Below are 26,344 nucleotides of genomic sequence, written 5' to 3' on the forward strand. Positions count from 1 at the left end.
GACCCACCCTTGAGGCGGTCAACCAGAATTTGTCGCCCACCTCAGAGACTTAATTTATAAACTTTGCGGACTTACAGACTCTCTGAATTGTTTGGTTGTTTTGTTTGATCGTTTCCCTGGTTTGTATATAGTGTTGATCTCGTTATTCTTGTTGCATATTGCTTCTCTGCACCAGGCACCTTCCCATGTAAATAGCTTAGCTCTCATGTACGTAGTCCTGTAAATAGGTCTTCACACCCCACACGTAGTTAGGAACATTCTCACCATACATTATTTATTGCCACACACATACATTCTTTTATAAAAGGGGGGGATGTCATAAAAAAACACCAGTATATCATGGTGCAGATACACACACACTGATGGACACACAGCGGGACCAATCAAAACACACACCGCAGCCAATCACCAGTTAGAGCACACTCACTATATAGACAGGGGGCATCAGAGTTCCCGCTCATTCGGGATACTGCCTCCTAGAAGGACAGAGCTTACAGCACAGATCTTCACCATGTGCTGAGTGCATAGACTGGTTAGGACAGGCATAGGTCTTTAGTTTAATCTAACATCGTGTTAACCCACAGTTAAAGTATGTTCAACAGTTTCTAACTTAATAAAAGTGTTGCACTATTTTAAGTGTTGGTGGCCTGTATGCGTTCCACGGATCCAGAGCACCCAACACATCAGTCATGTGTTTCTCAGCCGGGGAACACGTGGCTAAATGCGTTCGCTTGGGGACTTTGTTCCGTTTTAGGAAGATCGTGCCCAAGAAGGTCTAACTGCATAACTGCAACCCCCCGCCCCCCCCCCCCCCCGCCCCCAGCTGCACCAATGCCCCTAATGCTTCTTCGAGCCTGAAATGCCTGGAGCTTGCCAACAACAGCACCCTTTCAGTACTCAGCCTTTTTCCCTACTTCAAAACTCTCAGATAAAATGAAATGGGAGCACCCTCCACCTACCTCCATGACAACATAGTCTTCCACATCCCAAAACAAAACATCTCTCTGGCCTGCACTCCTTTGCAAGCAGTGTGGACACTGTCTCCAGCTAAGTAAACCCACCTGCTGTTTTGTAGCCCCACCTCTTCTAGCCTGACTTTATTGAACAAACTGTCACGGTCCACAACCCACCCATCCTGCTCATATGCTGACCAGCCAACACCCTTCAGTCGAAGTGTCCCTCATTTTATTTCATGAAAGCTGGTCAAATTAACTTACTCTGACAGACGTCTGCACACTTCTGCCATTGACAGAGCTTTAGAAGATGCAAAAGCATCACTACTTTGGGACAGAGACAAGCACTTTGTTCCGACTCTCTGTGAAGCAGACACCACTCACACTCGGAAGCGGCAGCCTTTGACCATTCGGACATTGGAGAGATGAGGCTCTTTGTGTGGGTTTCTGCCTCACCAAGAAGGCGGCAATGTCTGTTTCACCAGGATGGCGAGCATTCCCTCCCTCAACAATGATGTGCGGCCTCAACCGGGACCTGGGATTCATGTCACATTACATTACATTACATTCATCCCCCACCATCTGGCCTGCGAAATCCTACCAACAGTCCTGGCTTGACACAATTCACACCTCTTTAACCTGGGGTTACCCCATCTCTGGATCTGTAAAGATTTAATCACCTGCTAATGCTCGCATTCCAAGCATTGTTTGGCATCTTTGAATTTGTCTATATATGTGTTTCTGGAACATACCTCTTCATTCACCTGAGGAAGGAGCAGCGCTCCGAAAGCTAGTTTGACATCGAAACAAACCTGTTGGACTTTAACCTGGTGTTGTAAGACTTCGTACTCCCTCAACAAGATGGCGATCACTGCTTCCTTCACCAAGATGGCGGCACTCTCTCCTTCAACAGGATGACGAGCATGCCCTCCCTCACCAAGATGGCGAGCCCGACCTCCTTCACCAAGATGGCGTCCCCCGGGCGGTGAGCTATTTCCGCCGCCGCGCGGTGCAGGTCGGGCCTGGTGCCTGTGACCGGTAGAAGGTTCCAGGATCGGGCACCATGTCGGGCATGAGCAAGTCGATGGAGCTGCAGCTGCAGGTGCGGCACCAGTCGGAGGAGCTGCGGGATTTTATGCGGGAGCTGGACGGCTGGGAGAACGACATTAAGAAGAAGGACGACGAGCTCCGGCGACAGAGCGGCGCGACCCCAGCCCTGGACCCGGTGGGTGACCAGGTCCCTTCCTCCGGAGCCGGTTCCCATCCTCTGCAAACTGCCCTCCTCCAGCCAGAGCTTCGCTTGGGGTTATTAAACCTGTCTCTAAGGGTTAACTCCAAGTTGATCCCATCTCCCACTTTTCCTAGTTCTTTTGAAATGTTAACTCTGACTCTCCACAGACCTGCTGGGCGTTTCCAGAAAGTTCTGTTTTTAGTTCAGATTTCGAGCTTCTGCAGTATTATTCTTTGACCAGTTTTTTTTGTCCCCTCTCCCCCGGCTATCAGATGTCGTTAAAAAGAAAGAATTTGCATTTGGGCAATATCTTTGGTAGACCCAGGATGTCCCAAAGCACTTTAACAACCTGTGACTTACTTGTGAAATGTATAATGTAATGAAGAGAAACTCTTGTCAAGATGTGCGCAGCCAGTGCCCACAAAACCTTGCCACCATGCCCAGTTAATTTTTCTTTTTCAAGTACATTTGATTGAAGGAACTACATTGGCCAGGAGACCCGCGCACAACTTCCCTGCACAATTTATAACTAGTGCAAGGACCTACAGGGCGTTAATTTCATCTTTCTGAGAAACAACACCTCCAATAGTGCAGCACTGCCTCCCTACAGTGCTGAAATGCCACTTAGGATTTTGTGCTGGACTCATTTACTTTTGAACTGAGTTTAGACTTAGTGGTGAGGGTGCCTACCACCAAGCCACAACTGATGCTTGGTGCATTATCTTTTGCACTATCTGAATAAGGGTATGTAATGCATAATCTGTAATCTACATGATTCAATTATCAAGATATAATTAATACCTGCTACGCATGTCAGAACCATTTATTTGGGCTTTTCCATATGTTGCGGTCTGCAGTGCTATACTTGTACCATTGACAGAATTGTAGAAACTGCAATCCCCCTAGTTATAGCATTATTGATGAACTCGGAAATTCACTCTCTCCTAACCTTGCATTCGGCGATGCTATGATTCGGAGTGCCTTGCTTTAGCGATCCAAGTTGGTATGAGTCGAGCTATGTTGACGATTCTGTGTGGGTTGCTGGTTAGTGAGAATTTGCTCACTAATACATAAATGCTGGTTAAATTTAACAGCTTGATGAATAGTAGATAGTACTCATTGCTCTCTCGACTATAGGAATTGCCTTGTGCCTGAGTTACATTGTTGTTATTTATCAACATGAAATGAAAAGTGACCTTGTATCAATATAACGTGCAGAATAAGTAGAGTTTGTGTAATTGGTTAAACAAAGCTGATTGTACTTCTACATTTTTCAGATGTTGCCACCTGTAAGAAATCGGAATTATAAAAAAAATACAAATAAAAAGACTGTTTCTCGGAACAATAGAAAAAACAAAGAAAATAAAGCAACAAGAATAAAATCTTTTGACTATAAGTCTTGGGAAAAATTTGATGTGGTAAGTTTTCAATATGAATTTGATACCATGATGTATTTTGTTTTAGAAATTTAGAGTGCCCAATAATTTTTTTCCAATTAAGGGGCAATTTAGTGTGGCCAATCCACCTAACCTGCTCATCTTTGGGTTGTGGGGGTGAAACCCACGCAGAAACTGGGAGAATGTGAAAACTCCACATTGACAGTGACCCAGGGCCAGGATTCGATCCCGAGTCCTCAGCGCCGTAGGCTGCAGTGCTAACCACTGTACCACGTGCCACCCTGCCGTGATGTATTTTACCATAATTTCCAGTCTTGCTTCATCTGCCTGACAAACTCTTGCTTAGGGGCTTGTTTAGCACAGTGGGCTAAATAGCTGGCTTGCAATGCAGAATAATGTCAGCAGCGTGGGTTCAATTCCCGTACCGGCCTCTCCGAACAGGCGCCGTAATGTGGCGACTAGGGGCTTTTCACAGTAACTTCATTGAAACCTACTTGTGACAATAAGCCATTCTTATTATTATTAATAAACTCTTCCATTGTTTTGAAAATCCTTTCTAATTTGTATATCCAGTGCAATGTGTTACATGGCAGACAACTTGTAGACTTGTTTAAATTATAACAAAAGTTACAAATAAGCAAACAGCACCAAGAAGTAATACAACAGAACTTTTAACTCCCTTTGACATGAGTATGAAAAGATTTGATCTATTTTCATGGGATGTGTGTGTTGCTGACAAAGCCATCATTTGTTGCCCATCCTTAATTGCCCGAGAACTGAGCAGTTGGGATTGCCATTTCAGAGGGCAGTTAACAGTCAACCACATTGTTGCGGGTTTGGGGTCACAGGAAAGCCAGATCAGGTGAGGCTTCCCAAAGAATGTTAGTGAACCAGATGTATTTTTACGTCAAGCTTTCAAATTCCAAATTTACTTATTGAATTTAAATTCCCCAGGGAGTTTGTCCGGGCCTTTGGATTGCTAGTCCAGTGACATCGCTACAATGCCACTGTCTCCCTCTTTATGCACGAGATGGCCCTTGGGGCTACCTGGAAGGATCTCCACATGATCTGTAGTATTTTTGGTGAGCAGGGTCTTTGGGATTAAAATATTCCCTTTCCATTCTGAACTCAGGAGTCCAAAGAATAAATGATAGGCAAGTGACTTTTGGAGACAGCTGTATCTGTCACTGTGATGGTTGGTGCCTTTTCTAAGGTACTTCTCTATAGATAGAGTGGGAACTTTGTGATTCCTTGTTTTATCTTCCTTGCTCTCCATAACCCCCAACCTTGGAATGCTGAGTCCAGATATGGTGCTTCATAAGAATTGGGAGCAGGAATAAGTCATTCGGCCCCTCTAGCATATTCTGCCATTCAATAAGATTGTGGCTGATGACGTCAACTTCACTTTTGCCGCGCCATTGTGATTATTTTAAGTTCCTTCCTTTTAAGTCTTGATTTTCAAATACACATGTTTTTTTTTAGTCTTCTGCTGTGAACACCGACTCAGAATACCTGTTCAGTGCTGCAGCCCATTTCCTTGTTTCTCATTATTCATTCCCTTGCCTTATCTTCTAGGGACTGATGATTACTTTTGTTCTTTTCCTTTTCCAAAACTTGTAGAAAGTCTTACTATCTTTTTTTATTCTGAGCTAGCTTTCACTCGTACGTTAATTTATTTTTTTACGTAATTCCGTGCTGATTTCAAACATCGGTCCAATTTTCAGCCAAACACCCATTTTTGCACTATTGTAAGCTTTTTCTTTTAACTGATACAATCCTTAACTCCCTTAGTTAACCATCGATGCTGCATCCTTTTCATAGAATTTTTTCTTCATGAATATGTCTTTGCTGAGAATATCTCCTTGTATATCTACCACCTTTTCTCTACTGTCCTACCTTTTAATATATTTTCGCAGTTCAATTTAGCCAACTTTGTCATCGTACTCCTGTAATTGTCTTTAAGTTTAAGACACTAGTCCTGTACCCACACTTTTCACCCTTAAACTGAAGTTAGAGCTAGCTCAGGTTGTACCAAGGATCAAACTAGAGATTATTCTGGCCCAATTTATCAGGGCCACACTACATAATACATTTATACACCAAGATATTTAATCATCTTTATTATTGCCACAAGTAGGCTTACATTAACACTGCAAAGAAATTACTGTGAAAGTCCTCCAGCGCCAGTTCGGGTTAAAATTCAGAAAGTCTAAAATGTAAAATACCAAATATCCACATACTGTGGTATTCTTGTTAATGATTTTTGTTTTTTAAGCTATGTTGTGATTGTCAATTACCCTGCTATAAAAAGACAAACATTGTGATATTTATTTTTTTAAACTTCTATATATAATTCTAACAGGACTGACAGACTAGATGCAGGGAGGATGGTTTCCCTGGTTGGGGGACACAGGGCAAACCATTTAGGACTGAGATGAGGAAAGATTTCTTCACTTAAGGCGTCGTGAACCTATGGACCTCTCTACCACAGGAAGCTGTGTAGACCAAATCAAGAAGTGTGATTTTTTTGTTGTTGATTAATATGGCATCAAGGGGTGTGGGGCGAAAGCAGGAATATGGCATTGAGATAGCGGATCAGCCATGATCGTATTGAATATCGAAGCAGATTTGAAAGGCTGAATGGCCTACTCCTGCTCCTAGTTTCTATGAGTATGGTGAAATGAGCCCATATTAACTGCTTTTGGGGTTAAGGAGGAGTAAGTTCATCTTGCATATCTTCTATTGCGTTAGGACAAAGTACTGGAAGAACTGGATAAAAATGACAGCTCTCCAGAGCCGGACACAGAAGATGAAGAAATAGATGCAGAGAAAGCTCTTTCAGAGAAAGAAAAGGTATGTGACTAAGAGGGCAGCTAATGGGGAGAAATGAAGTTCTGCTGGATGAATGTCATCTGCAATGTCATGTATGTGTGCTTTACATTGTTTCAAAATATTTCAACTGCGAGGAATACTTTGAAGATCATTGTTAATCAGGATTACAAATGAGTGCAGCTCAATCTTAGTTGTTTTTTTAAAGTGAAGGGAATCTACACTTGCAGTGTATTAGACCCTTTTAACACTGAGACCTCTCTGGGTGGAACAACAGCAAAAAGTCATTTGTTTAAAAAAAAAAGTAATGCGTCATTAATGAAACATAATAGAAAAACATATTTCAGGACACTAAGAAGTGGAGTTCATAGGGAGCACAGACCAGGAACTGGACAGAAAATCACAGACTTCTATTTCCCAACCTGTGCTTCTTGCAAATGCTATTCCTCAATGGGAATATTTGATCACTGATTATCTTCTGTTAGGTCTGGAAAGATTTGCTTGGCAGATCTTTTATGTCTAACAGCAATGTGGTTCATTCCACCTTGCTCAATTAGGGACACTTAGTGGTCAAGCAAATGCCACCCATTCTCTTAATCATTACCCACTGCAACTTTAATATACGTAAGATTATACAACTCAAAATGAATAAAATCAAATTGGCACATGTCTGTGGCTGATTCACCACGTGTGAAGAGCATATTGGATAACACTGTTGTAATGTGGGGAACGCAGCAGTCAATTTGCACAGCAAAGTCCCAGAAACAATAATGTGACAACAAATCATTCATTTTTTTCAGTGCTGTTTACGTCACCATTTACAGCCCCAGAAGTTTAAGAAACTTGGGCCCACTCACTGCTTACAATATAAGATGTCTAAATTGAGCATATTTTTACACCGAATTTCAGTTCCCAATGCAATTCTCCTGATATGGTATGTAATATTAAAAATGTGTTGGGCAATTAATACTACACCCATCAGGGATTGCGTTTTCTTTGAAGTCATAATGCACTAAATTATCCGTAATTTTTCTATCTTATATTTTCTGACACAAAGCCGATTTTTTGGAGTTAGATGTTAACAAGAAAAACATTAGTTCTAAGTTGCAGTTAGCCTCTTCATGTGAATGAATACTTTCAATCAGTTTGGCCACGGCCTTATATGTGGAGATGATGTATTGTTATCCTCCCTTGAGTGGATCAAATAAATCTGATGCTGAGTATATTTGATTTTCCTTATGACAGGGTAATAATTACTTCAGAGAAGGGAAATATGATGAAGCAGTAGACTGTTATACCAGAGCCATGACAATGGATCCGTATAACCCAGTCTTCCCTACAAATCGTGCATCGACTTTCATAAAAATAAAAAAGTAAGTATAGCAATAAAAGTTATAAGAAGGAGTTTAATTTATTTATAAAGAAATATTTTCTACTCCACATGGCTGTTTCATGAAACAGAGCTCTTCTTATTTAAGATGTGGAGATGCCGGCATTGGACTGGGGTGAGCACAGTAAGAAATTTTACAACACCAGGTTAAAGTCCAACAGATTTGTTTCAAACACTAGCTTTCGGAGCACTGCTCCTTCCTCAGGTGAATGAAGAGGTATGTTCCAGAAACATATATATATATATATAGACAAATTCAAAGATGCAAGACAATGCTTAGAATGCGAACATTTGCAGTTAATTAAGTGTTTACATATCCAGAGTTAGGGGCAACCCCAGGTTAAAGAGGTGTGAATTGTCTCAAGCCAGGACAGTTGGTAGGATTTCGCAAGCCCAGGCTGGTGGGGGGGTGAATGTAATGCGACATGAATCCCATAAAATCGGGGGGGGGGGGGGGGTTGGTTTGCACCATCACTTTGATGGAGTGGGGCCTGAGAGAGCAAGCCTGGCTCCACAGGGATCGGGGCACCATCTTTAATGGGTGCTTCCCCCCCCCCCCCCTCCTCCTCCTAACAGCCATGTTGTTGCAATAATGAGGTACTTCTTTGAATACCTCACTGTTTAGATATTGAAGGGAGTAGTCTATAGACTCCCTATAGTAGCTGCACTGTAGGACGGAGAATAAATCAGGAGATAATAAAGGCTTTAAAAAAAGCAGTACTTCAATCATGGTGACTTTAATTTTCATGTAGATTGGGAAAATCAAATTGACAGAGGTAGCCTTGAGGTAGAATTCAGAGTGTATTTGGGACAGTGTCCTAGAACTGTCCAACCAGGGATCAGTCTGTTTTTCATTTGGTAATGTAATGAGGCGGGTTTAATAAACAATCTGAGTAAAATATCCCCAAGGAAAGTGACCAGACCACGGTACAATTTAGCATTCAATTTGAGAGTGAGAAACCTGGGTCAGAAACACCTGTGCTACACTTAGGGCAGTTATAAAGGGATGAGAGCAGATGTGGCTGGAGTGGACTGGGAAGGTGTTTAACGGGAAAGACGGTTGATTAGCAATGACAGAGGTTTCTAAAAATAGTTCATGACTCACAACAAAAATGTATCCCAGTGAGGAAGAAGGATTCTAGGAAGGGGATAAATCAACGAAGTGAAGGATAGTATTAAACTGAAAGAAAAACATGTAATGTGGCAAAGATTAGTGGTAAGCCAGAAGATTAGGAAAGCTTTACAAACCAACAAAAGATGACCAAAATTAAATAGAGGGAGAAGTTAAACCATGAGGGTAAACTAGAACTAATATAAAAACGGAGAGCAAGAGTTTTTATAAAAAGGAAGAGAGAGGCCAAATTGAGCATAGATCCCTTAGAGGATGGGACTGTGGAACCAGGAAATGGCAGAGGAGTTAAACAAATACTTTGTGTCAGTCTTCATGGTGGAAGGCACTAATAACATTCCAAAAATAAATAATCAAGGGGCAGAAGGGGAGGAAGAAATAGATACAATAATAATCACTAGGGAAAATTGGATTTTGCTAGGAAAAATGGGAAGGCAACTTATTATCTAAAGGAGAAGATACTTCGGGGTGCTGCATTGTAGAGGGATCCAGGGTCCTTGTTCATGAGTCACAGAAAACTAGTATGCAGGTACAAATAATAAAAATAGCAAATGGAATGTTGACATTTATAGCTAAAGAAATAGAGTATAAAGGTAAGGAAGTGTTGCAACTATATAAGGCATTGGTGAGATCACACCTGGAGTATTGTGCACAGTTTTGGCCCCCTTATTTGAGGAAAGATGTTGTGGCATTAGAGGCAGTTCAGAGGAGATTCACTAGGTTGATTTCAGCGATTGAGTTTGTCGTATGAAGCGAGATTAAACAGTTTAGACCTAGAGTTTAGAAGAATGAGGGGAGATCAAATTGAGGTATACAAGATGACAAAAGGTATATATAAAGTAGACGTGGAGCGGGTGCTTCCCCTTGTAGGGCATTCTAGAACAAGAGATCATAGTTTTAGAATAAGAGGTAGCAAATTTAAAACTGAGTTGAGGAGAAACGACTCCCAAAATGTTGTGAATCTGTGGAATTCACTGTCCCAGTGGATGCTGAGTAAATTTAAGGAGGAGTTAGATAGATTTTTAATTGGTAATGGTTTGAAGAGTTATGGAGAACGGGCAGGACGGTGGAGTTAAGGCCAGGATGAGATCAGCCATGATCAAATGGTGGAGCAGACTTGATGAGCCAAATGGCCTAATTCTACTTCTATATCTTATGAACTTATAAAAGTACATGCGAAACACATGGGGCTAAAGACCGATTTAAGTCTCCTGGAACTGATGGGTTGCATCCCAGGTTATTAAAGGAAGGAGCTGCAGAGATAGTGGACCCACTGGTAGCAATCTTCCAAGAATTTTTAATTTCTGGAAAAGCACCAGAGGATTAGAAAACTACCAATGTAACACCTTTATTCAATAAAGGAGGGAGACAAAACACAAGTTACTATGGACTGGTTAACTTCTGTCATAGGGAAAATGTTAGAGTCCACTATAAAGGATATAATGGCAGAGCATTTAGAAATACATAATATAATCAAGCAGAGTTAGCATGGCTTCATGAAGGGGAAATCATGCCTGACAAATCTGTTAGAATTCTTTGAGGTGGTAACGTGCAACATAGATGAAAGGTAAGCATTCACTAAGGTACCATACAAAAAGCTACTTAATAAGATCAGAGCCCATAGCGTTGGGGTACTATATTGGCATGGATAGTGGATTAGCTAACTGATAGAAGACAGAGCATTGGGATAAGAGGAACATTTTCAAGATGGCAACCTGCAACCAGTGGAGTGCCACAGAGATCTGTGCTGGGGTCACAATATATAATGATGACTTGGAGGGAAGTGAATGCACTATTGTCAAGCTTGCGAATGGCACACAAATAGATGGGAAGGCAAGTGGTGAGGATAACACAGTCCACAGAAGGATATGGACTGGGTAGGTGAGTGTGCAAAAACCTGGCAGATGAAATATCATGTAGGAAAATGTGAAGTTATGCAACTTGGTAGGAAGAATAAAGGAGCTGAATATTATTTAAATGGAGAAAGACTGCAGTACGAGGAACTTGGTGGTCTATAAGACATAGGAGCAGAATTAGGCCACTCGACCCATCAAGTCTGCTCCGCCATTTAATCATGGCTGATATTTTCTCATCCCCATTCTCCTGCCTTCTCCCATAACCCCTGATCCCCTTATTAATCCAGAACCAATCTATCTCTGTCTTATAGAGACTCAGTGATTTGGTACCACAGCCTTGTGCGGCAAAGAGTTCCACAGATGTACCACCATCCTCATCTCTGTTGCAAAGGATCGTCCCTTTAGTTTGAGATGGTGTCCTCTGGTTCTCGCTTCTCCTACAAGTGGAAACATCCTCTCTACATCCACTCTATCCAGGCCTCGCAGTATCCTGTAAGACTCAATAAGATCCCCCCTCATCCTTCTAAACTCCAACGAGTACAGACCCAGAGTCCTCGACCGTTCCTCATACGACAAGTTCTTCATTCCAGGGATCATTCTGGTGAACCTGCTCTGGACCCTTTCCAAGGTCAGCACATCCTTTCTTAGATACAAGGCCCAAAACTGCTTACAACACCCCAAATGGGGTCTGACCAGAGCCTTATACAGCCTCAGAAGTACCTTCCTGGTCTTGTATTCTAGCCCTCTTGACATGAATGCTAACATTGCATTTGCCTTCTTAACTGCCGACTGAACTTGCACGTTAACCTTAAGAGAATCGTGAACAAGGACTCTCAAGTCCCTTTGTGCTTCTGATTTCCTAAGCATTTCCCCATTTAGAAAATAGTCATTGCCTAAATTCCTCCTTCCAATGTGGATAACCTCACACTTTTCCACATTGTATTTCATTTGCCACTTCATTGCCCACTCTCCTAGCTTGTCCACATCCTTCTGCAGCCCCCTTACCTGTCCCTCTACAAATCTTTGTATCATCTGCAAACTTGTATCACTTCAGTTCCTTATTCCAGATCATTAATGTATATTGTGAAAAGTGTGGTCCCAGCACAGACCCCTGAGGCACACTGGCTGCCAGCCTGAAAAAGATCCCTTTATCCCCACTGTCTGCCTTCTGCCAGTCAGCCAATCCTCTATCCATGCCAGGATCCTACCCTTAACACCATGGGATTTTAACTTATTTAACAGTCTCCTATGCGGCAACATGTCAAAGGCCTTCTGGAAATCTAAATAAATCACTTCCATTTGTTCTCCTTTGTCTAACTTCCTTGTTGCCTCCACAAAGAACTCTTAACAGATTTGTCAGACACCATTTCCGTTTGACAAAGCCATGCTGACTCAGTCCTATTTATTTTTTGTTTAATAAATTTAGGGTACCCAATTCATTTTTTCCAATTAAGGAGCAATTTAGCATGGCAGATCCACCTAGCATGCACATATTTGGGTTGTGGGGGCGAGACCCATGCAAACACTGGGAGAATGTGCAAACTCCACACAGACAGTGACCCAGAGCCGGGATCGAACCTGGGACCTCGGCGCCGTGAGGCAGCAGGGCTAACCCACTGCGCCATCGTGTTGCCCTTAACTCAGTCCTATTTTAACCATGCACTTCCAGTACTTTGCGATCTCAACTTTAATAACTGACTCTAAAATCTTACCAATGACCGAAGTCAGGATAACCGGCCTATAATTTCCCGTCTTCTGCCTCCCTCCCTTAAACAGTGATGTTACATTAGCCACTTTTCAGTCCTCTGGGACCCTTCCTGCCTCCAGTGATTCCTGAAAGATCATCACCAATGCCTCCACAATTTCCTCAGCTATCTCATTTAGGACCCTGGGGTGTAGTCCATCTGGTCCAGGTGAATTATTCACCTTCAGACCTTTCAGTTTCCCCAGAACCTGCTCCTTAGTAATGGTCACTGCACTCACCTCTGCCCCCTGGTTCTCCTGGAGCTCTGGCATCCCACTGGTGTCTTACACTGAGAAGACTGATGCAAAGTAAGTATTCAATTCTTCTGCCATTTTTTTGTTTCCTATTATTACTTTTCCAGCCATATTTTCCAGTGGTCCAATGTCTATTTTTGCCCCTCTCTTACCTTTTATATATTGAAAAAAAACTTTTCCTGTCTTCCTTTATATTACTAGCTAGCACTCATACTTCATCTTCTCCCCCCTTATTGCTTTTTTAGCTGTCCTCTGCTTGCTTTTAAAGGTTTCCCAATTCTCTGACTTCCCACGAATATTCGCCACTTTGTATGCTTTTTCTTTTGCTTTTATGCTGCCCTTGACATCCCTCATCAGCAATGGTTGCCTTATCCTCCCCTTAGCATATTTCCTCCTCCTTGGGATGAATTTCTGTTGTGCCTCCCTAATTTTTTTTTTTCTTTTCCTTTTTTTTTCTTTTGGGGTGGATGAGGGTCAGTGGGGTGGATGAGGGTCAGTGGGGTGGATGAGGGTCAGTGGGGTGGATGAGGGTCAGTGGGGTGGATGAGGGTCAGTGGGGTGGATGAGGGTCAGTGGGGTGGATGAGGGTCAGTGGGGTGGATGAGGGTCAGTGGGGTGGATGAGGGTCAGTGGGGTGGATGAGGGTCAGTGGGGTGGATGAGGGTCAGTGGGGTGGATGAGGGTCAGTGGGGTGGATGAGGGTCAGTGGGGTGGATGAGGGTCAGTGGGGTGGATGAGGGTCAGTGGGGTGGATGAGGGTCAGTGGGGTGGATGTATCGGAGAGGGTGAATGAGGGTCAGTGGGGTTGATGTATCTGAGAGGGTGGATGAGGGTCAGTGGGGCGGATGAGGGTCAGTGGGGCGGATGAGGGTCAGTGGGGCGGATGAGGGTCAGTGGGGCGGATGTATCGGAGAGGGCGGATGAGGGTCAGTGGGGTTGATGTATCGGAGAGGGCGGATGAGGGTCAGTGGGGTTGATGTATCGGAGAGGGCAAATGAGGGTCAGTGGGGTTGATGAGGGTCAGTGGGGTGGATGAGGGTAGTGGTGCCTCCCTAATAACCCCCAAAAACTCTTGTAATTGCTGTTCCACTGTCTTCCCTGCTAGGCTCCTTTTTTAAATCAACTCTGGCCAGCTCCTCCCTCATGTCTTTGTAGTTACCCTTATTTAATTGTAATACTGTTACATCCGATTGCAGCTTCTCCCCCTCAAACTGCAGGGTAAATTCTATCACATTGTGGTCACTGCTCCCTAAGGGTTCCTTCAACTTAAGTTCCCTAATCTAGTCTGCCTCATTACACATCACCAAATCCAGAATTGCCAGTTCCCCAGTAGGCTCTGTCACAAGCTGCTCCAAAAAAAACATCACTTAGACATTCCACAAATTCCTTTTCTTGGGATCCACTACCAACCTGATTTTCCCAGTCAACCTGCATATTTGAGTCCCCCATGATTATTGTAATATTGCTTTTTTTACATGCCTTTTCTATCTCCTGATTTATTTTCTGCCCCACATCCTGACTACTGCTAGAGGCTTGTACATAACTCTCGTCAGGGTCTTTTTACCTTTGCGATTCCTCAACTCTACCCACAGAGATTCTGTGCCTTGTGACCCTATATCGCTCCTTGCTATCGATTTAATGACATTCCTTACTCACAATGCAACCCTGCCCCCTTTACCCATCTGCCAGTCCTCTCGATCGGACGTTTATCTTTCGATATTTAGATCCCAACCCTGATTCCCTCGCAGCCCATCTCTCTGATGTCCACAACATCGTACCGGCCAATTTCAATGTGCGCAACAAGCTCATTTACCTTGTTTCGTATACTGCGCGCATTTAGGTACAACACCCTCAATCCTGCATTGACCATCTCCCCTTTCATACTCTCCTCAGTCACTGTATCCTGTACTGTGGCTCTTTTTTGATTTTTGACTATGGCTTCTCTGCCTTAAACTTTCCCCCTTACTGCTTTTTGTTTCTGGCCCCGTTTTACTTCCCTCCGACTTCCTGCATCGGTTCCCATCCCCCTGCCACATTAGTTTAAACCTTCCCAACAGCAACCCCCCCCCCCCCCCCCTCCCCACACATCGTTCCAGTCCTGCCCAGGTGCAGACCATCCGGTTTGTCCTGCTCCCACCTCTCCCAGAACCGTTTCCAATGCCCCAGGAATTTGAATCCCTCCCTCTTGCACCATCTCTCGAGCCATCCTTGACCCTTGCACCAAGAAGGCAACATACCATCCTGGAGTCTCAATTGCGTCCGCAGAGCCGCCTTTCTATTCCCCTTATGCTTGAGTCCCCAAACACTATTGCCCTGCCATTATTCTTCCTGACCTCCACAGCAGAGCCAGCCATGGTGCCATGAACCGTGTTGCTTTCCCCTGGTGAGCCATTTCCCTCAACAGTATCCAAAGCGGTATATTTGTTTTGGAGGGAGATGACCACAGAGGACACCTGCACTGCCTTCCTACTCTTGCTCTGTCTTTTGGTCACCCATTTTCTATCTCCCTCAGTAATTTTCACCTGCGGTGTGACCAACTCGCTAAACGTGTTATCCACACGTTTCCCCTTGCATAAATCAGAAAAAAGCTAGCATGCAAGTTCAGCAGGTAACTGGGAAGGCAAATGGAATGTTGGCTGTTATTTCAAAGGGAATGGAGTATAAAATAGGACGTCCTGCTAAAACAATACAAGGCACTAGTTAGACCACACCTGGAATACTGTGAACAATTTTAGTTCCCTTATCTAAGGAAAGATATACCAGCATTGGAGGCAGTCCAGAGAAGGTTCAGTAGGTTGGTCTGGGTATGGAGGGATTTTCTTGTATGGTTTGGTTAAGTAGGTTGGACCTGTACTCATTGGAGTTTAGAAGAATAAAGAGGTAGGTGACCTTATTGAGACATAGAATTCTCAGGGGGCTCAACTTGGTAGATGCTGAGAGTATGTTTCCTCTTGTGGGACCACAAAGTCTAATCTTAGAGTAGAGAGTTGAACATTTAAGACTGATGAGGAGGAATTTCTTCTCTCTGAGGGTAGTGAATCTGTGGAATTCTTTACCACGGAAGACTGTGGAGGCTGGATCGTAAAGTATGTTCAAGACTGGGATAGACAGATTTTTGATCAGTTTAGGAAATTACAGGTTTATGGGGATAAGGTGCGAAAGTGGAGTTGAGGATTATATCAAGTCAGCCATGGTCTAATCATCTAATGGTACAGACTCTGGGCTGAGTGGCCTACTTCTGCTCCTCATCTTCTGGTCTGTTGGCCTGTTGATCCACCCTTTTCAACTTTGTGACTGAGATTAGTAACTTACTGCATCGGGAAGTTAGCATACTTCATTGCGTGTTGACATTTGGGAGCAGTGTCACAACGTTGTCTCATTTGAATTTTTGCTCTTAAACCTTTGTGAAGGAACACATTGCGGCGCAAGCTTCAGTGTAATTGATTTTTTTTTTGGTGCAGGTATGCCGTTGCAGAATCAGATTGCAATTTGGCTATCGCACTGGACAGCTCCTTCTTGAAAGCTTACCTTCGAAGAGGTGCTGCTCGTATGAAACTGCAGAACTTTCATGGTGCAAAAGAAGGTTGGTGATTTAGAACAAATTGGATGAATTGCTGTGAAGCTCTTCCTTATTCCATTCACCATTTAATTATTTGTGGACTGAAGTATTAGTACTTCCTGTGCAAAAAATAAATACTGATGTCAAGCTGCCAAGACCCACAGGACAGACCGCTCGGAGTCGTCGGTCGGTGATTTTAATTTCAATATTAATTTAAAAAGCTGTTTAGTCCTGTGATATTTTTAGTTTAAATTAATAAGATCATTTCCTTTCCCTAACACTTCAGATTTTGAAATGGTGTTAAACTTGGATGCACAAAATGTTGAAGCGCAGAATGAACTCCGAAAAGTAAATGAGGTAAAAATGTAATTCTTTCATTCAAACATTCTGTCCATGTTTGAAAGACATTCTATTTTGTTAATTTTCTGAATTATATGTAGTTAACCTTTAAGTAAATTCGTTTTTCTTGTGAGTACTGGAAAACTGAAGAAGGTTAAAGTTGTCAAAAATGATTTAGTATATTTGTTAAAGTAATAGGCTGCGAGGATTTTAAGCAGGTGGATTTTAAAATAAGCAGTTAAACTCTGCGGTTTTTAAGCTTAAAAATTGTGGGGATTCAGGACAGCAACTGGGAATAGATAAGTAGTTACCTGATAGGTAGGTAAACTGCAGATGTTTAAAGGAATTACGATTTGGAAGGGGGGGGGGGAATGGACCAAATGTAGTAGCCTAAGAAACTGAAATAGAAACTCCTGGAAGTGCTCTGCAAGTCTGACAGCATCAGAGAATGTGGAGAGAATTACAGAAAACAGAATTAACAATACAGATCTGTGACCTTTCATCAGAACCTGAGTTACATACTGATTTTGTGCATTATGATTCAATGTCAGTGTCTGCTAAAACTCAGGTGCTTGAGCTACTGCATTCCCCTGGTTTTATTGCACACTTGGAGGCAAAACCAATGTATTTGCATCACTTTGCATGTCACATTGTGTTGCGGTTTTCTGAATACAACAGTACCTACCTAGAAGGGCCTGTACTGTGCTGTTATGTTCTATATGGATGTTGTTCTGATTAACTTTTCCCCCTTGTTTATTGAGCTCACTACTTTCTTAAATAAGTTGGCCATACAAAGCACCAGCTGAGCCTAATACTAAACATTACCTGCCACCCACCTGCACAGTTGTTATATGCCCAATAGAGTTTAAATATTTTTATTCAAATAAGGATATACATACAATCAATCAATAACAAAATACAATTCTCCTAATTTGAGATGTTTTCTCTTGTTTCCATCAAATCTTTGCCTCAGCTCATCTCCCCTACGCCCCTCCCTTTACCCGCTGGCTACAAACCGATCTGTAAATAGAGACAAGAACAGCTTCCATCTCGTCCAGAATTCCCCACCTGAGCCACGAAAGGCAAACTTAATTTTCTCAGGTTTAAGGAATTCTGCAACACCCCCAAACCATATCGATACTTTTGGCGGATCTTCTGACTTTCATTCTAATAAAATTCACCTCCGAGCAGTCAATGTGGCAAAGGACACCAAATCGGCTCCTTTCCCTTCTATTAGTCCTGGTACCTCCGACACTACAAGAATTGCCTCCAGAGGTCCCCGTGATATTTCCACCTCCACAATTTTTGATAATGTTTTAAATACCGGGTCCAAAACCTCACGAATCGTGGATAAGGTTAGCTGGTCTTCCTTTACACCTCTCATATTTATCTTCTACCTCTGTGAAGAAACTGCTCATTCATTCATGTGTCATATGGGCCCTATGTACTACCTTGAATTGTATAAAGCTCAACCTAGCACACGGAGATGTAGTATTGACCATGTGCATAAATTTCACTCCATACTCCCACTCCAATTCTGCATAATATTAATAATCTTATATCCAATGCCTCCTCCCACTTTTGTTTTATCTCCTCAATTGGTGTTTTCTTTGTGTCCATCAACAATCTATAAATCTATGATCTGCACATTTTTTAAAACAGGAAATTATGATTAGGAGTCTCTTTTACTTGTTAAATTGAGGTGTCACTGCGTCAGACCTCAATTCTCTCTTCTCTTCACCCCCCCTCCCCTTTCCCCAATCCTTTTCTTACTTACCTTAGACATTTAATTTCTTCCTGACCTGTCATTTTCAAGTGGGACCTTTAAAGTGGCCATAAAAAGATGCTGTGCCTTCCGTCGCTCCAAATCTGTTTGATTTCAATGCTGGGCCCCAGTGAAAGCTGTGCTGTGTGGTTCTCTTCTGGCCTGAGCCAGGAAGATCAGGAAAGACTGTCATTGAAGAACCTTGGTGTAGTTAAATAATTGGCAAGTAATGGTAATCTGACGCTGATTGCTACTCCGCGGAAGTTATGACATAGACTGTAAATGAGGATCTGGTCTCTTCAGCTTTTGCCCAGCAAAAGTTCCATACTTAAATGTTTTAAAAGTTGCTCCAACTGTCCTTCTGTCCAAATATTAAAACAAATGAATAAAGTTATTGTGCTATACTGGTAAGCTACTAACCCTGAAGCTACAATGATGAGATGGAATTGTAAAGGTCAGCAGTAATCACTTTTTATATTGTCCAAAGTGCTACCCTTGTATGCGTGTTTAGAAGGGTTTGCTATTACAATGGTAATGACTAAAAACCCAGAGGTCATGTTGAATCCCCCCTCCTCCAAGAGATTGAAAATCAATTCAATAAAGCTGGCCGTTTTGGACTGGTGTTTTTGTTTCAAAAAAATTAATTCTCTCACTATTTTCCTTCTGGGAAGGCAGTTTGACCACTCTTACTTCATTGTGTTTGGTTTGATCATAGAATCCCTCCAGGGCAGAATGAGGCCATTCGATCCATCAAGTTTGCGCCACCCCTCCGTAAGAGCACTCTATTCCGGTCCACTCCCCCCGCCACCCCGTCCTATAACCCCACTTAACCTGCACGTATTTGGACCGTGGGAGGAAACCTACGCCGTCATGGGGAGAATGTGCATACTCCACACAGACAGTCACCCAAGGCCAGCATTGATGTGATGCACTTTAATGTCACCTGAAGTGCCCTGGCAAGCCATTCAAGAAGAACATCACTTTCTCATGGACTTTCCCGTGACTCAACCAGTAGTAATATATTCTCTGATACATAACACCTGTCCCACTTGCTTCATTAGTGCAACAACAATTAACATTTATACACCGGACCTCCTTATGTGTTATTTCTATACATCTGTACAATTCAATAAGACAGTCTCTGTGGTAGACATCTTTTTGGTAGGGTTCAGCTTTTGAACTTGACTACTTGCGCCTTCTGAAGTGTCCTATGGTACTTCTTTGAATAGTTATTTCAGTATCTGCCCCTATGGGCACTGAAAAGTCCTCATAAACTGTCTCTGATCTCTTTTCTAAAGTATAGCTCTCGAGATCTTCTAAAAACAGAACATCTTGAGAATTTTCTGCAAGCTCACTTCATGCAGCAAGTAACTGATCGGCATGACATCGCCAAACTCTACACCATCCGTTTGTATGGTGTATGATATTGGACCTGTCTTTGTTAGGATCATAGCTGTTACCTATTTTTCGTTGTTGTGTAACTTCTAGCTGACACTCTCTACACGGTTGAATAGTTTCTTTTTTTATAGAGATTTAGAGATTTTCTCCCTCCTAGCAATTTGTGCTTGTTGTTTGACAATCCCTGAAGTATCAGGTGGAGTAATTTCCTTTTGAACTACAGCACTGCATGTGAAGTTTGAGTGATAGCGTGTAATGTTCCGGTAAGATAGACGGAATTTGTTTGCTCTTCTTGAGAATGTCTCTCTTGGTCCTTTGACTCTTTAATGATTTCACAAAACATTCGGCCAATCCATTTGTTGCTGGATGATATGGAGCTGACTTGATATGGTGTATGCCATTCCCTTTCAAGTAATCCAAACTCCCTCGAAGTACCACCATCACTGGCAATCTGTTCTGGTGTTACAAATCTTGCGAATATTTCATCTAGTTTCTCAATAGTCTGCTCAAGTCGTCGTTGACTTAATTATCACGACTATTGGCCATTTCGAGTGTGCGTCCATAATCACTAAGAACATGTGACCCTCCAGTGGACCGGCATAATCTGCCATGGCTGTGTAAGCCATTTCCACAGATGTAATGGTTCCAATGGTGCAGTGTTCCTTAGTTTTACACACGATTGGCATTGCCCGACTTTCTCTTCAATTTGAACATCTAATTCTGGCCACCAAAAATAACTGTGTGCCAATTCTTTCATCCTCACCACACCAGGATGTCCCTCATGCAGTTGGTCAAGGACTCTACTACGCAAGCAAGGAGGAATAAGCACACGGATTTCCACAATAGAACTCCATTCTGTACTGTCAGTACAAATATTCATGTGATGTAGTGTAAGATCTGGATTTTTCCTATGAACATCTGACAGCGTTCCTTTTTGGACCAAGTTGATCACCTTCCCCATCAGTGGATCGGTTCTTGTATATCTTTGAACTTGAGATAAAGTCACAGGTACACTATCCATGAGTGAGAAATACAAAATATTGACAATGTTCTTCAGGGTCATGCTTGACTTGTAACAGCAATTGTGAGAAACCATCAGCATTTGCATGCTTCTCTGACTTGCAATACTGGATATCGTAAGGGTGTGCCGACAATATCAATGGCCATCTTTGCAATCTACTAGCTGCCAAACAAGATATACCTTTATATGGCCCAAAAATTGTAGTCAAAGGTCGTTGATCCGTCAAAAGATTATAAAGGTGCCCATAAAGATAATGGGAGAACATTCTTACACTGAAAATTATGCTCAAAGCTTCTTTTTCTAGCTGAGTGTAATTCACTGTTGTGCTAGTAAGAGTGCTTGAAGCAAATGCTATAGGTTGTTCCTCTGCTGAATGCATAATGTACGAGATGACTGCACCAATTCCATAGGGAGAGGCATCGCAAGCAAAGTGCAATTTCATTTGGGATTATAATGAACCAACAGCTTTGCCTGCTGTGCAGCTTCTTTCACTTAATTGTATGCCTCCTCACATTCTTCTGACCAGTGCCATGCTTGTTTAACACAAAGTGTGTAAAAACTTGAATCATGTTGCTAAATTTGGAACGAACTTGCCATAATAATTGATCAATCCTAAAAACAACCTTAATTGTGTCATATTTTGAGGAAGTGGAGCTTCAAAGATTGCTGACATTTCTTCAGCTCTTTACGTAAACCATCTTTGTCGATAATATGACTTGGGTAATTTGTGGATGACTTGAAAGTGGCTCAGTTTTCCTTTTTAACTCAGTTTCAGGTTGCTTCCAAATGTGTTCCTATTCACTCGAACCAGTGAGGAGTATATCATCTAAATAATATTGCACTCCATTCAATCCACTTTTGGTCCATGGATCGAAAGAGAAGGTGCAGATGTCATTCCAAAAGAAGTATTTTGTAACAACTTCCTTTGTGTTTAATGATGGCGAGTAGTGGCTGTGATTCAACAGCCACGCTCATCTGCAGAAATCCCTGTTAAAGATCAATTTTACTGAATCTCTGCCCTCCAGCAAATCTAGCAAACAAGTCTTCAATCAGTGGCAGTGGATAATGATCTACGCAAAATATTGAGTTAGTAGTTTTAAAATCTCCACCAATTTTCACTGAGCCATCCCGTTTTAATGCATGAATGATTTGTGCTGCCCAAACGTGTCTATGGTGCTCTTTTTCTAGCCATTTTTGGATCCCGGCTCCGAGAGTCCACACTTCTTCCCTTCCGATTTTTAATAGCAAGTATGGCACAACAATCCTTGAACAAGCAACTAGGAATTCTTTCCCCTTTTGCCTGATTATATTTTGATTTCCCCTTCCCCCAAGTAGTGGCCCTCCAGAGTCGGCAGACTTCAATATCCCCATAGCCCATGTAGTTTAGCCATGTATGTGGTCCCTGCGGCCCAGACCCCTCTCACTTCAACGCAAGAAAGTCTTCTCCAACAGTCGGTTGTCTTATTCACAGTTGTGATCACAAAATTTGTTTAAACTTTCTGCACCAGCGGCAGTGTTTCGCCCGATGTCTGTGTGCTTGTCTGGTCCCGAGAATCTACTGCTCCTTATCATGTCCCACAGTTAGTTGATTAAATCCTCCTTTCATTGATTTTTCTGTAATCCTCGTCGCCAAAGAACAAAGAAAAGTACAGCACAGGAACAGGCCCTACGGACCTCCAAGCCTGCGCCGACCATGCTGCCCGTCTAAACTAAAATCTGCTGCACTTCCGGGGTCCGTATCCCTCTATTCCCATCCTATTCATGTATTTGTCCAGGTGCCCCTTAAACATCACTATCGTCCCTGCTTCCACCACCTCCTCCGGCAACGAGGTCCAGGCACCCACTACCCTCTGTGTAAAAAAACAAAAAAACTTACCTCGTATATCTCCTCTAAACCTTGCCCCTCGCACCTTAAACCTATGCCCTCTAGTAATTGACACCTCTGTCCTGGGAAGAAGTCTCTGACTATCCACTCTGTCTATGCCCCTCAATTTTGTAGACCTCTATCAGGTCGCCCCTCAACCTCCTTCATCCCACTGAGAACAAACCAAGTTTATTCAACCTCTCCTCGTAGCTAATGCCCTCCATACCAGGCAACATCCTGGAAAATCTCTTCTGCACTCTCTCTAAAGCCTCCACATCCTTCTGATAGTGTGGCGACCAGAATTGAACACTATACTCCAAGTGTGGCCTAACTAAAGTTCTATACAGCTGCAACATGACTTGCCAATTCTTATACTCAATGCCCTGGCCAATGAAAGCAAGCATACCGTAGGCCTACTTGACTACCTTCTCCACCTGTGTTGCCCTTTTCAGTGACCTGTGGACTGTACACCTAGATCTCTTTGACTATCAATACTCTTGAGGGTTCTACCATTCACTGTATATTTCCTACCTGTGTTAGACCGTCTCAAAATGCATTACCTCACATTTGTCCAGTTTTCCCTTCTGTTATATTTCTTCATTACTGCAAAGAGAAAAGGTATGGGTCGTGCCCACACTCTGCATTCTTGTAAAACACGATGAGAGGTTGATTAAGGATGTTGCTCACACAATCATTTTGGTAATCTGTTCAATGTCAGCACAAATATTAGCTATTAGAATAGATGGCATTGAGGTACGAAGGGAAGAGGTGTTGGCAATTCTGGACAGGCTGAAAATAGATAAGTCCCCGGGGCCTGATGGGATTTATCCTAGGATTCTCTGCGAAGCCAGGGAAGAGATTGCTGACCCGTTGGCCTTGATTTTTATGTCATCATTGGCTACAGGAATAGTGCCAGAGGACTGGAGGACAGCAAATGTGGTTCCTTTGTTCAAGAAGGGGAGTAGAGACAACCCCGGCAACTATAGACCGGTGAACCTCACATCTGTTGTGGGTAAAGTCTTGGAGGGGATTATAAGAGACAATATTTATAATCATCTAGATAGGAATAATATGATTAGGGATAGTCAGCATGGCTTTGTGAAGGGTAGGTCATGCCTCACAAACCTTATCGAGTTCTTTGAGAAGGTGACTGAACAGGTAGACGAGGGTAGAGCAGTTGATGTGGTGTATATGGATTTCAGTAAAGCGTTTGATAAGGTTCCCTACGGTAGGCTATTGCAGAAAATACGGAGGCTGGGGATTGAGGGTGATTTAGAGATGTGGATCAGAAATTGGCTAGCTGAAAGAAGACAGAGGGTGGTGGTTGATGGGAAATGTTCAGAATGGAGTTCAGTTACAAGTGGCGTACCACAAGGATCTGTTCTGGAGCCGTTGCTGTTTGTCATTTTTATAAATGACCTAGAGGAGGGTGCAGAAGGGTGGGTGAGTAAATTTGCAGACGACACTGAAGTCGGTGGTGTTGTCGACAGTGCGGAAGGATGTTGCAGGTTACAGAGGGACATAGATAAGCTGCAGAGCTGGGCTGAGAGGTGGCAAATGGAGTTTAATGTAGAGAAGTGTGAGGTGATTCACTTTGGAAGGAGTAACAGGAATGTGGAATATTTGGCTAATGGTAAAGTTCTTGGAAGTGTGGATGAGCAGAGGGATCTCGGTGTCCATGTACATAGATCCCTGAAAGTTGCCACCCAGGTTGATAGGGTTGTGAAGAAGGCCTATGGAGTGTTGGCCTTTATTGGTAGAGGGATTGAGTTCCAGAGTCATGAGGTCATGTTGCAGCTGTACAAAACTCTGGTACGGCCGCATTTGGAGTATTGCGTACAGTTCTGGTCACCTCATTATAGGAAGGACGTGGAAGCTTTGGAGTGGGTGCAGAGGAGATTTACCAGGATGTTGCCTGGTATGGAGGGAAAATCTTATGAGGAAAGGCTGATGGACTTGAGGTTGTTTTCGTTAGAGAGAAGAAGGTTAAGAGGAGACTTAATAGAGGCATACAAAATGATCAGGGGGTTAGATAGGGTGGACAGTGAGAGCCTTCTCGCGCGGATGGAAATGGCTAGCACGAGGGGACATAGCCTTAAACTGAGGGGTAATATATATAGGACAGAGGTAGGTTCTTTACGCAAAGAGTGGTGAGGCCGTGGAATGCCCTACCTGCAACAGTAGTGAACTCGCCAACATTGAGGGCATTTAAAAGTTTATTGGATAAGCATATGGATGCTAATGGCATAGTGTAGGTTAGATGGCTTTTGTTTTTTGACTTCCCATGTCGGTGCAACATCGTGGGCCGAAGGGCCTGTACTGCGCTGTATCGTTCTATGTTCTAAATGCTATTGGTGTCACTGCATATCACATGATGCATAACCACCAGGAATGTATTCTCTGATACAGAACGATAACATATATAGCTTTCTTGTGTTAAAAGCCTACCTCTGTGAAATATAAATAATACCTTTTTTATTACAGAGTAGTTCCATAAGCATGGAGGGCTGATGACCATTGACCGGCACCCGCCCAGTTTTCTCAATAGTTCTCCTTCCCTCATGGCAGTTGAAGTAGAGTCGGCAGTTTGAGTTGTCTTTTATTTTCTCATGTTTTATTGCACGTGGATTTATGTAAATTGAAAAAATGTACTTGTCTTTCTTCTCAGGCTTTAGCGCCAGAGCAGTACGGTAACAATCCAAATCAATTGAACAAAATTGAGGAAATGGATACCAATGATGAAGAGAAACTGACTGGATCACAAGCGAAACAGCAGGCAATTTTCGAGAAAGACTTGGTATGTCTGTGCCTCATAATTAAATAGGTTCAAAGTGCCAGTTGGAATCAGATACAGATATGGCTAGAGTTAACTGGTCAGGCAACCATAATGCCTGGGTTTTGCTGAATTTTTGTTTTGGGCTAGTTAGCTTAGAAATAGAATCAGAAAATGCCGGAATGACTAGGCAGGTCAGGCAGCACACAGTTAACGTTTAGGTCACTGACCCTTCAGAAATCTGCTGCAGTTTGGTGTAGTGTCAGCTGTAGATCAGTTGGTAGTACACCCACCTCTGAGTCATAGAGTTCTCAGTTCAAGTTCCATTCCAGGACTTGAGCACAAGTTAAGGCTGACACTGATTCCATATCGAGAGAGTACTGCAAGTTCGGAGTTGCTATCCTTCAGATGATACACTAGAAAGAGGTAAAATATCCAATTGCTGTATTTCTAAGAAGATCAGGGAAATTTCTGGGGTCTTGGCCAATGTTTGTACCACAATCAACACCATTAAAATAGATTATCTGGTCATTATCATCACATTGCCATTGGTGGGAGTTCGCTATGTGCATACTGGCTGCTGAGTTTCCTACATTTCAAAGTAACTACCCTTCAAAAAGTACTTAATTTAGTGCTTTGAGATTGTTTATGGTGGTCGTCAATGCTATATAAATTCAAATCATTTTTTCTTTTCTAATTTGCAATGGAAAGCATTGATTCATGAGTGTTGAATCTGCACTAGTAAAGATATCAAATAATTATACTGGCTTCAGGCTGATGGTAACAAAACAAAATCACAAGTGCACAGTGTAATTTAGCTCTGCTAATCTACCCCCTACCTG

At 42.7% G+C, this 26,344-nt stretch overlaps 1 protein-coding gene across 1 annotated transcript in view; it reads left to right on the plus strand.

Annotated features, from left to right (window-relative positions):
* Positions 1-1,978: 1,978 nt before the first annotated feature.
* The window catches only part of rpap3 (RNA polymerase II associated protein 3), a 67,467-nt gene continuing 43,101 nt past the window's right edge, over positions 1,979-26,344 (plus strand). Inside the window, exons 1-7 of the mRNA XM_072485045.1 lie at positions 1,979-2,178; positions 3,462-3,602; positions 6,333-6,434; positions 7,656-7,783; positions 16,245-16,366; positions 16,629-16,699; positions 25,398-25,526. Coding sequence (XP_072341146.1) covers positions 2,017-2,178; positions 3,462-3,602; positions 6,333-6,434; positions 7,656-7,783; positions 16,245-16,366; positions 16,629-16,699; positions 25,398-25,526 — 855 coding nt within the window. The 5' untranslated portion in view covers positions 1,979-2,016. The remainder of the gene's footprint in view (positions 2,179-3,461; positions 3,603-6,332; positions 6,435-7,655; positions 7,784-16,244; positions 16,367-16,628; positions 16,700-25,397; positions 25,527-26,344) is intronic.

The sequence above is a fragment of the Scyliorhinus torazame genome, chromosome 19 (genome assembly GCF_047496885.1).
Source record: "Scyliorhinus torazame isolate Kashiwa2021f chromosome 19, sScyTor2.1, whole genome shotgun sequence".
Lineage (NCBI taxonomy): Eukaryota > Metazoa > Chordata > Chondrichthyes > Carcharhiniformes > Scyliorhinidae > Scyliorhinus > Scyliorhinus torazame.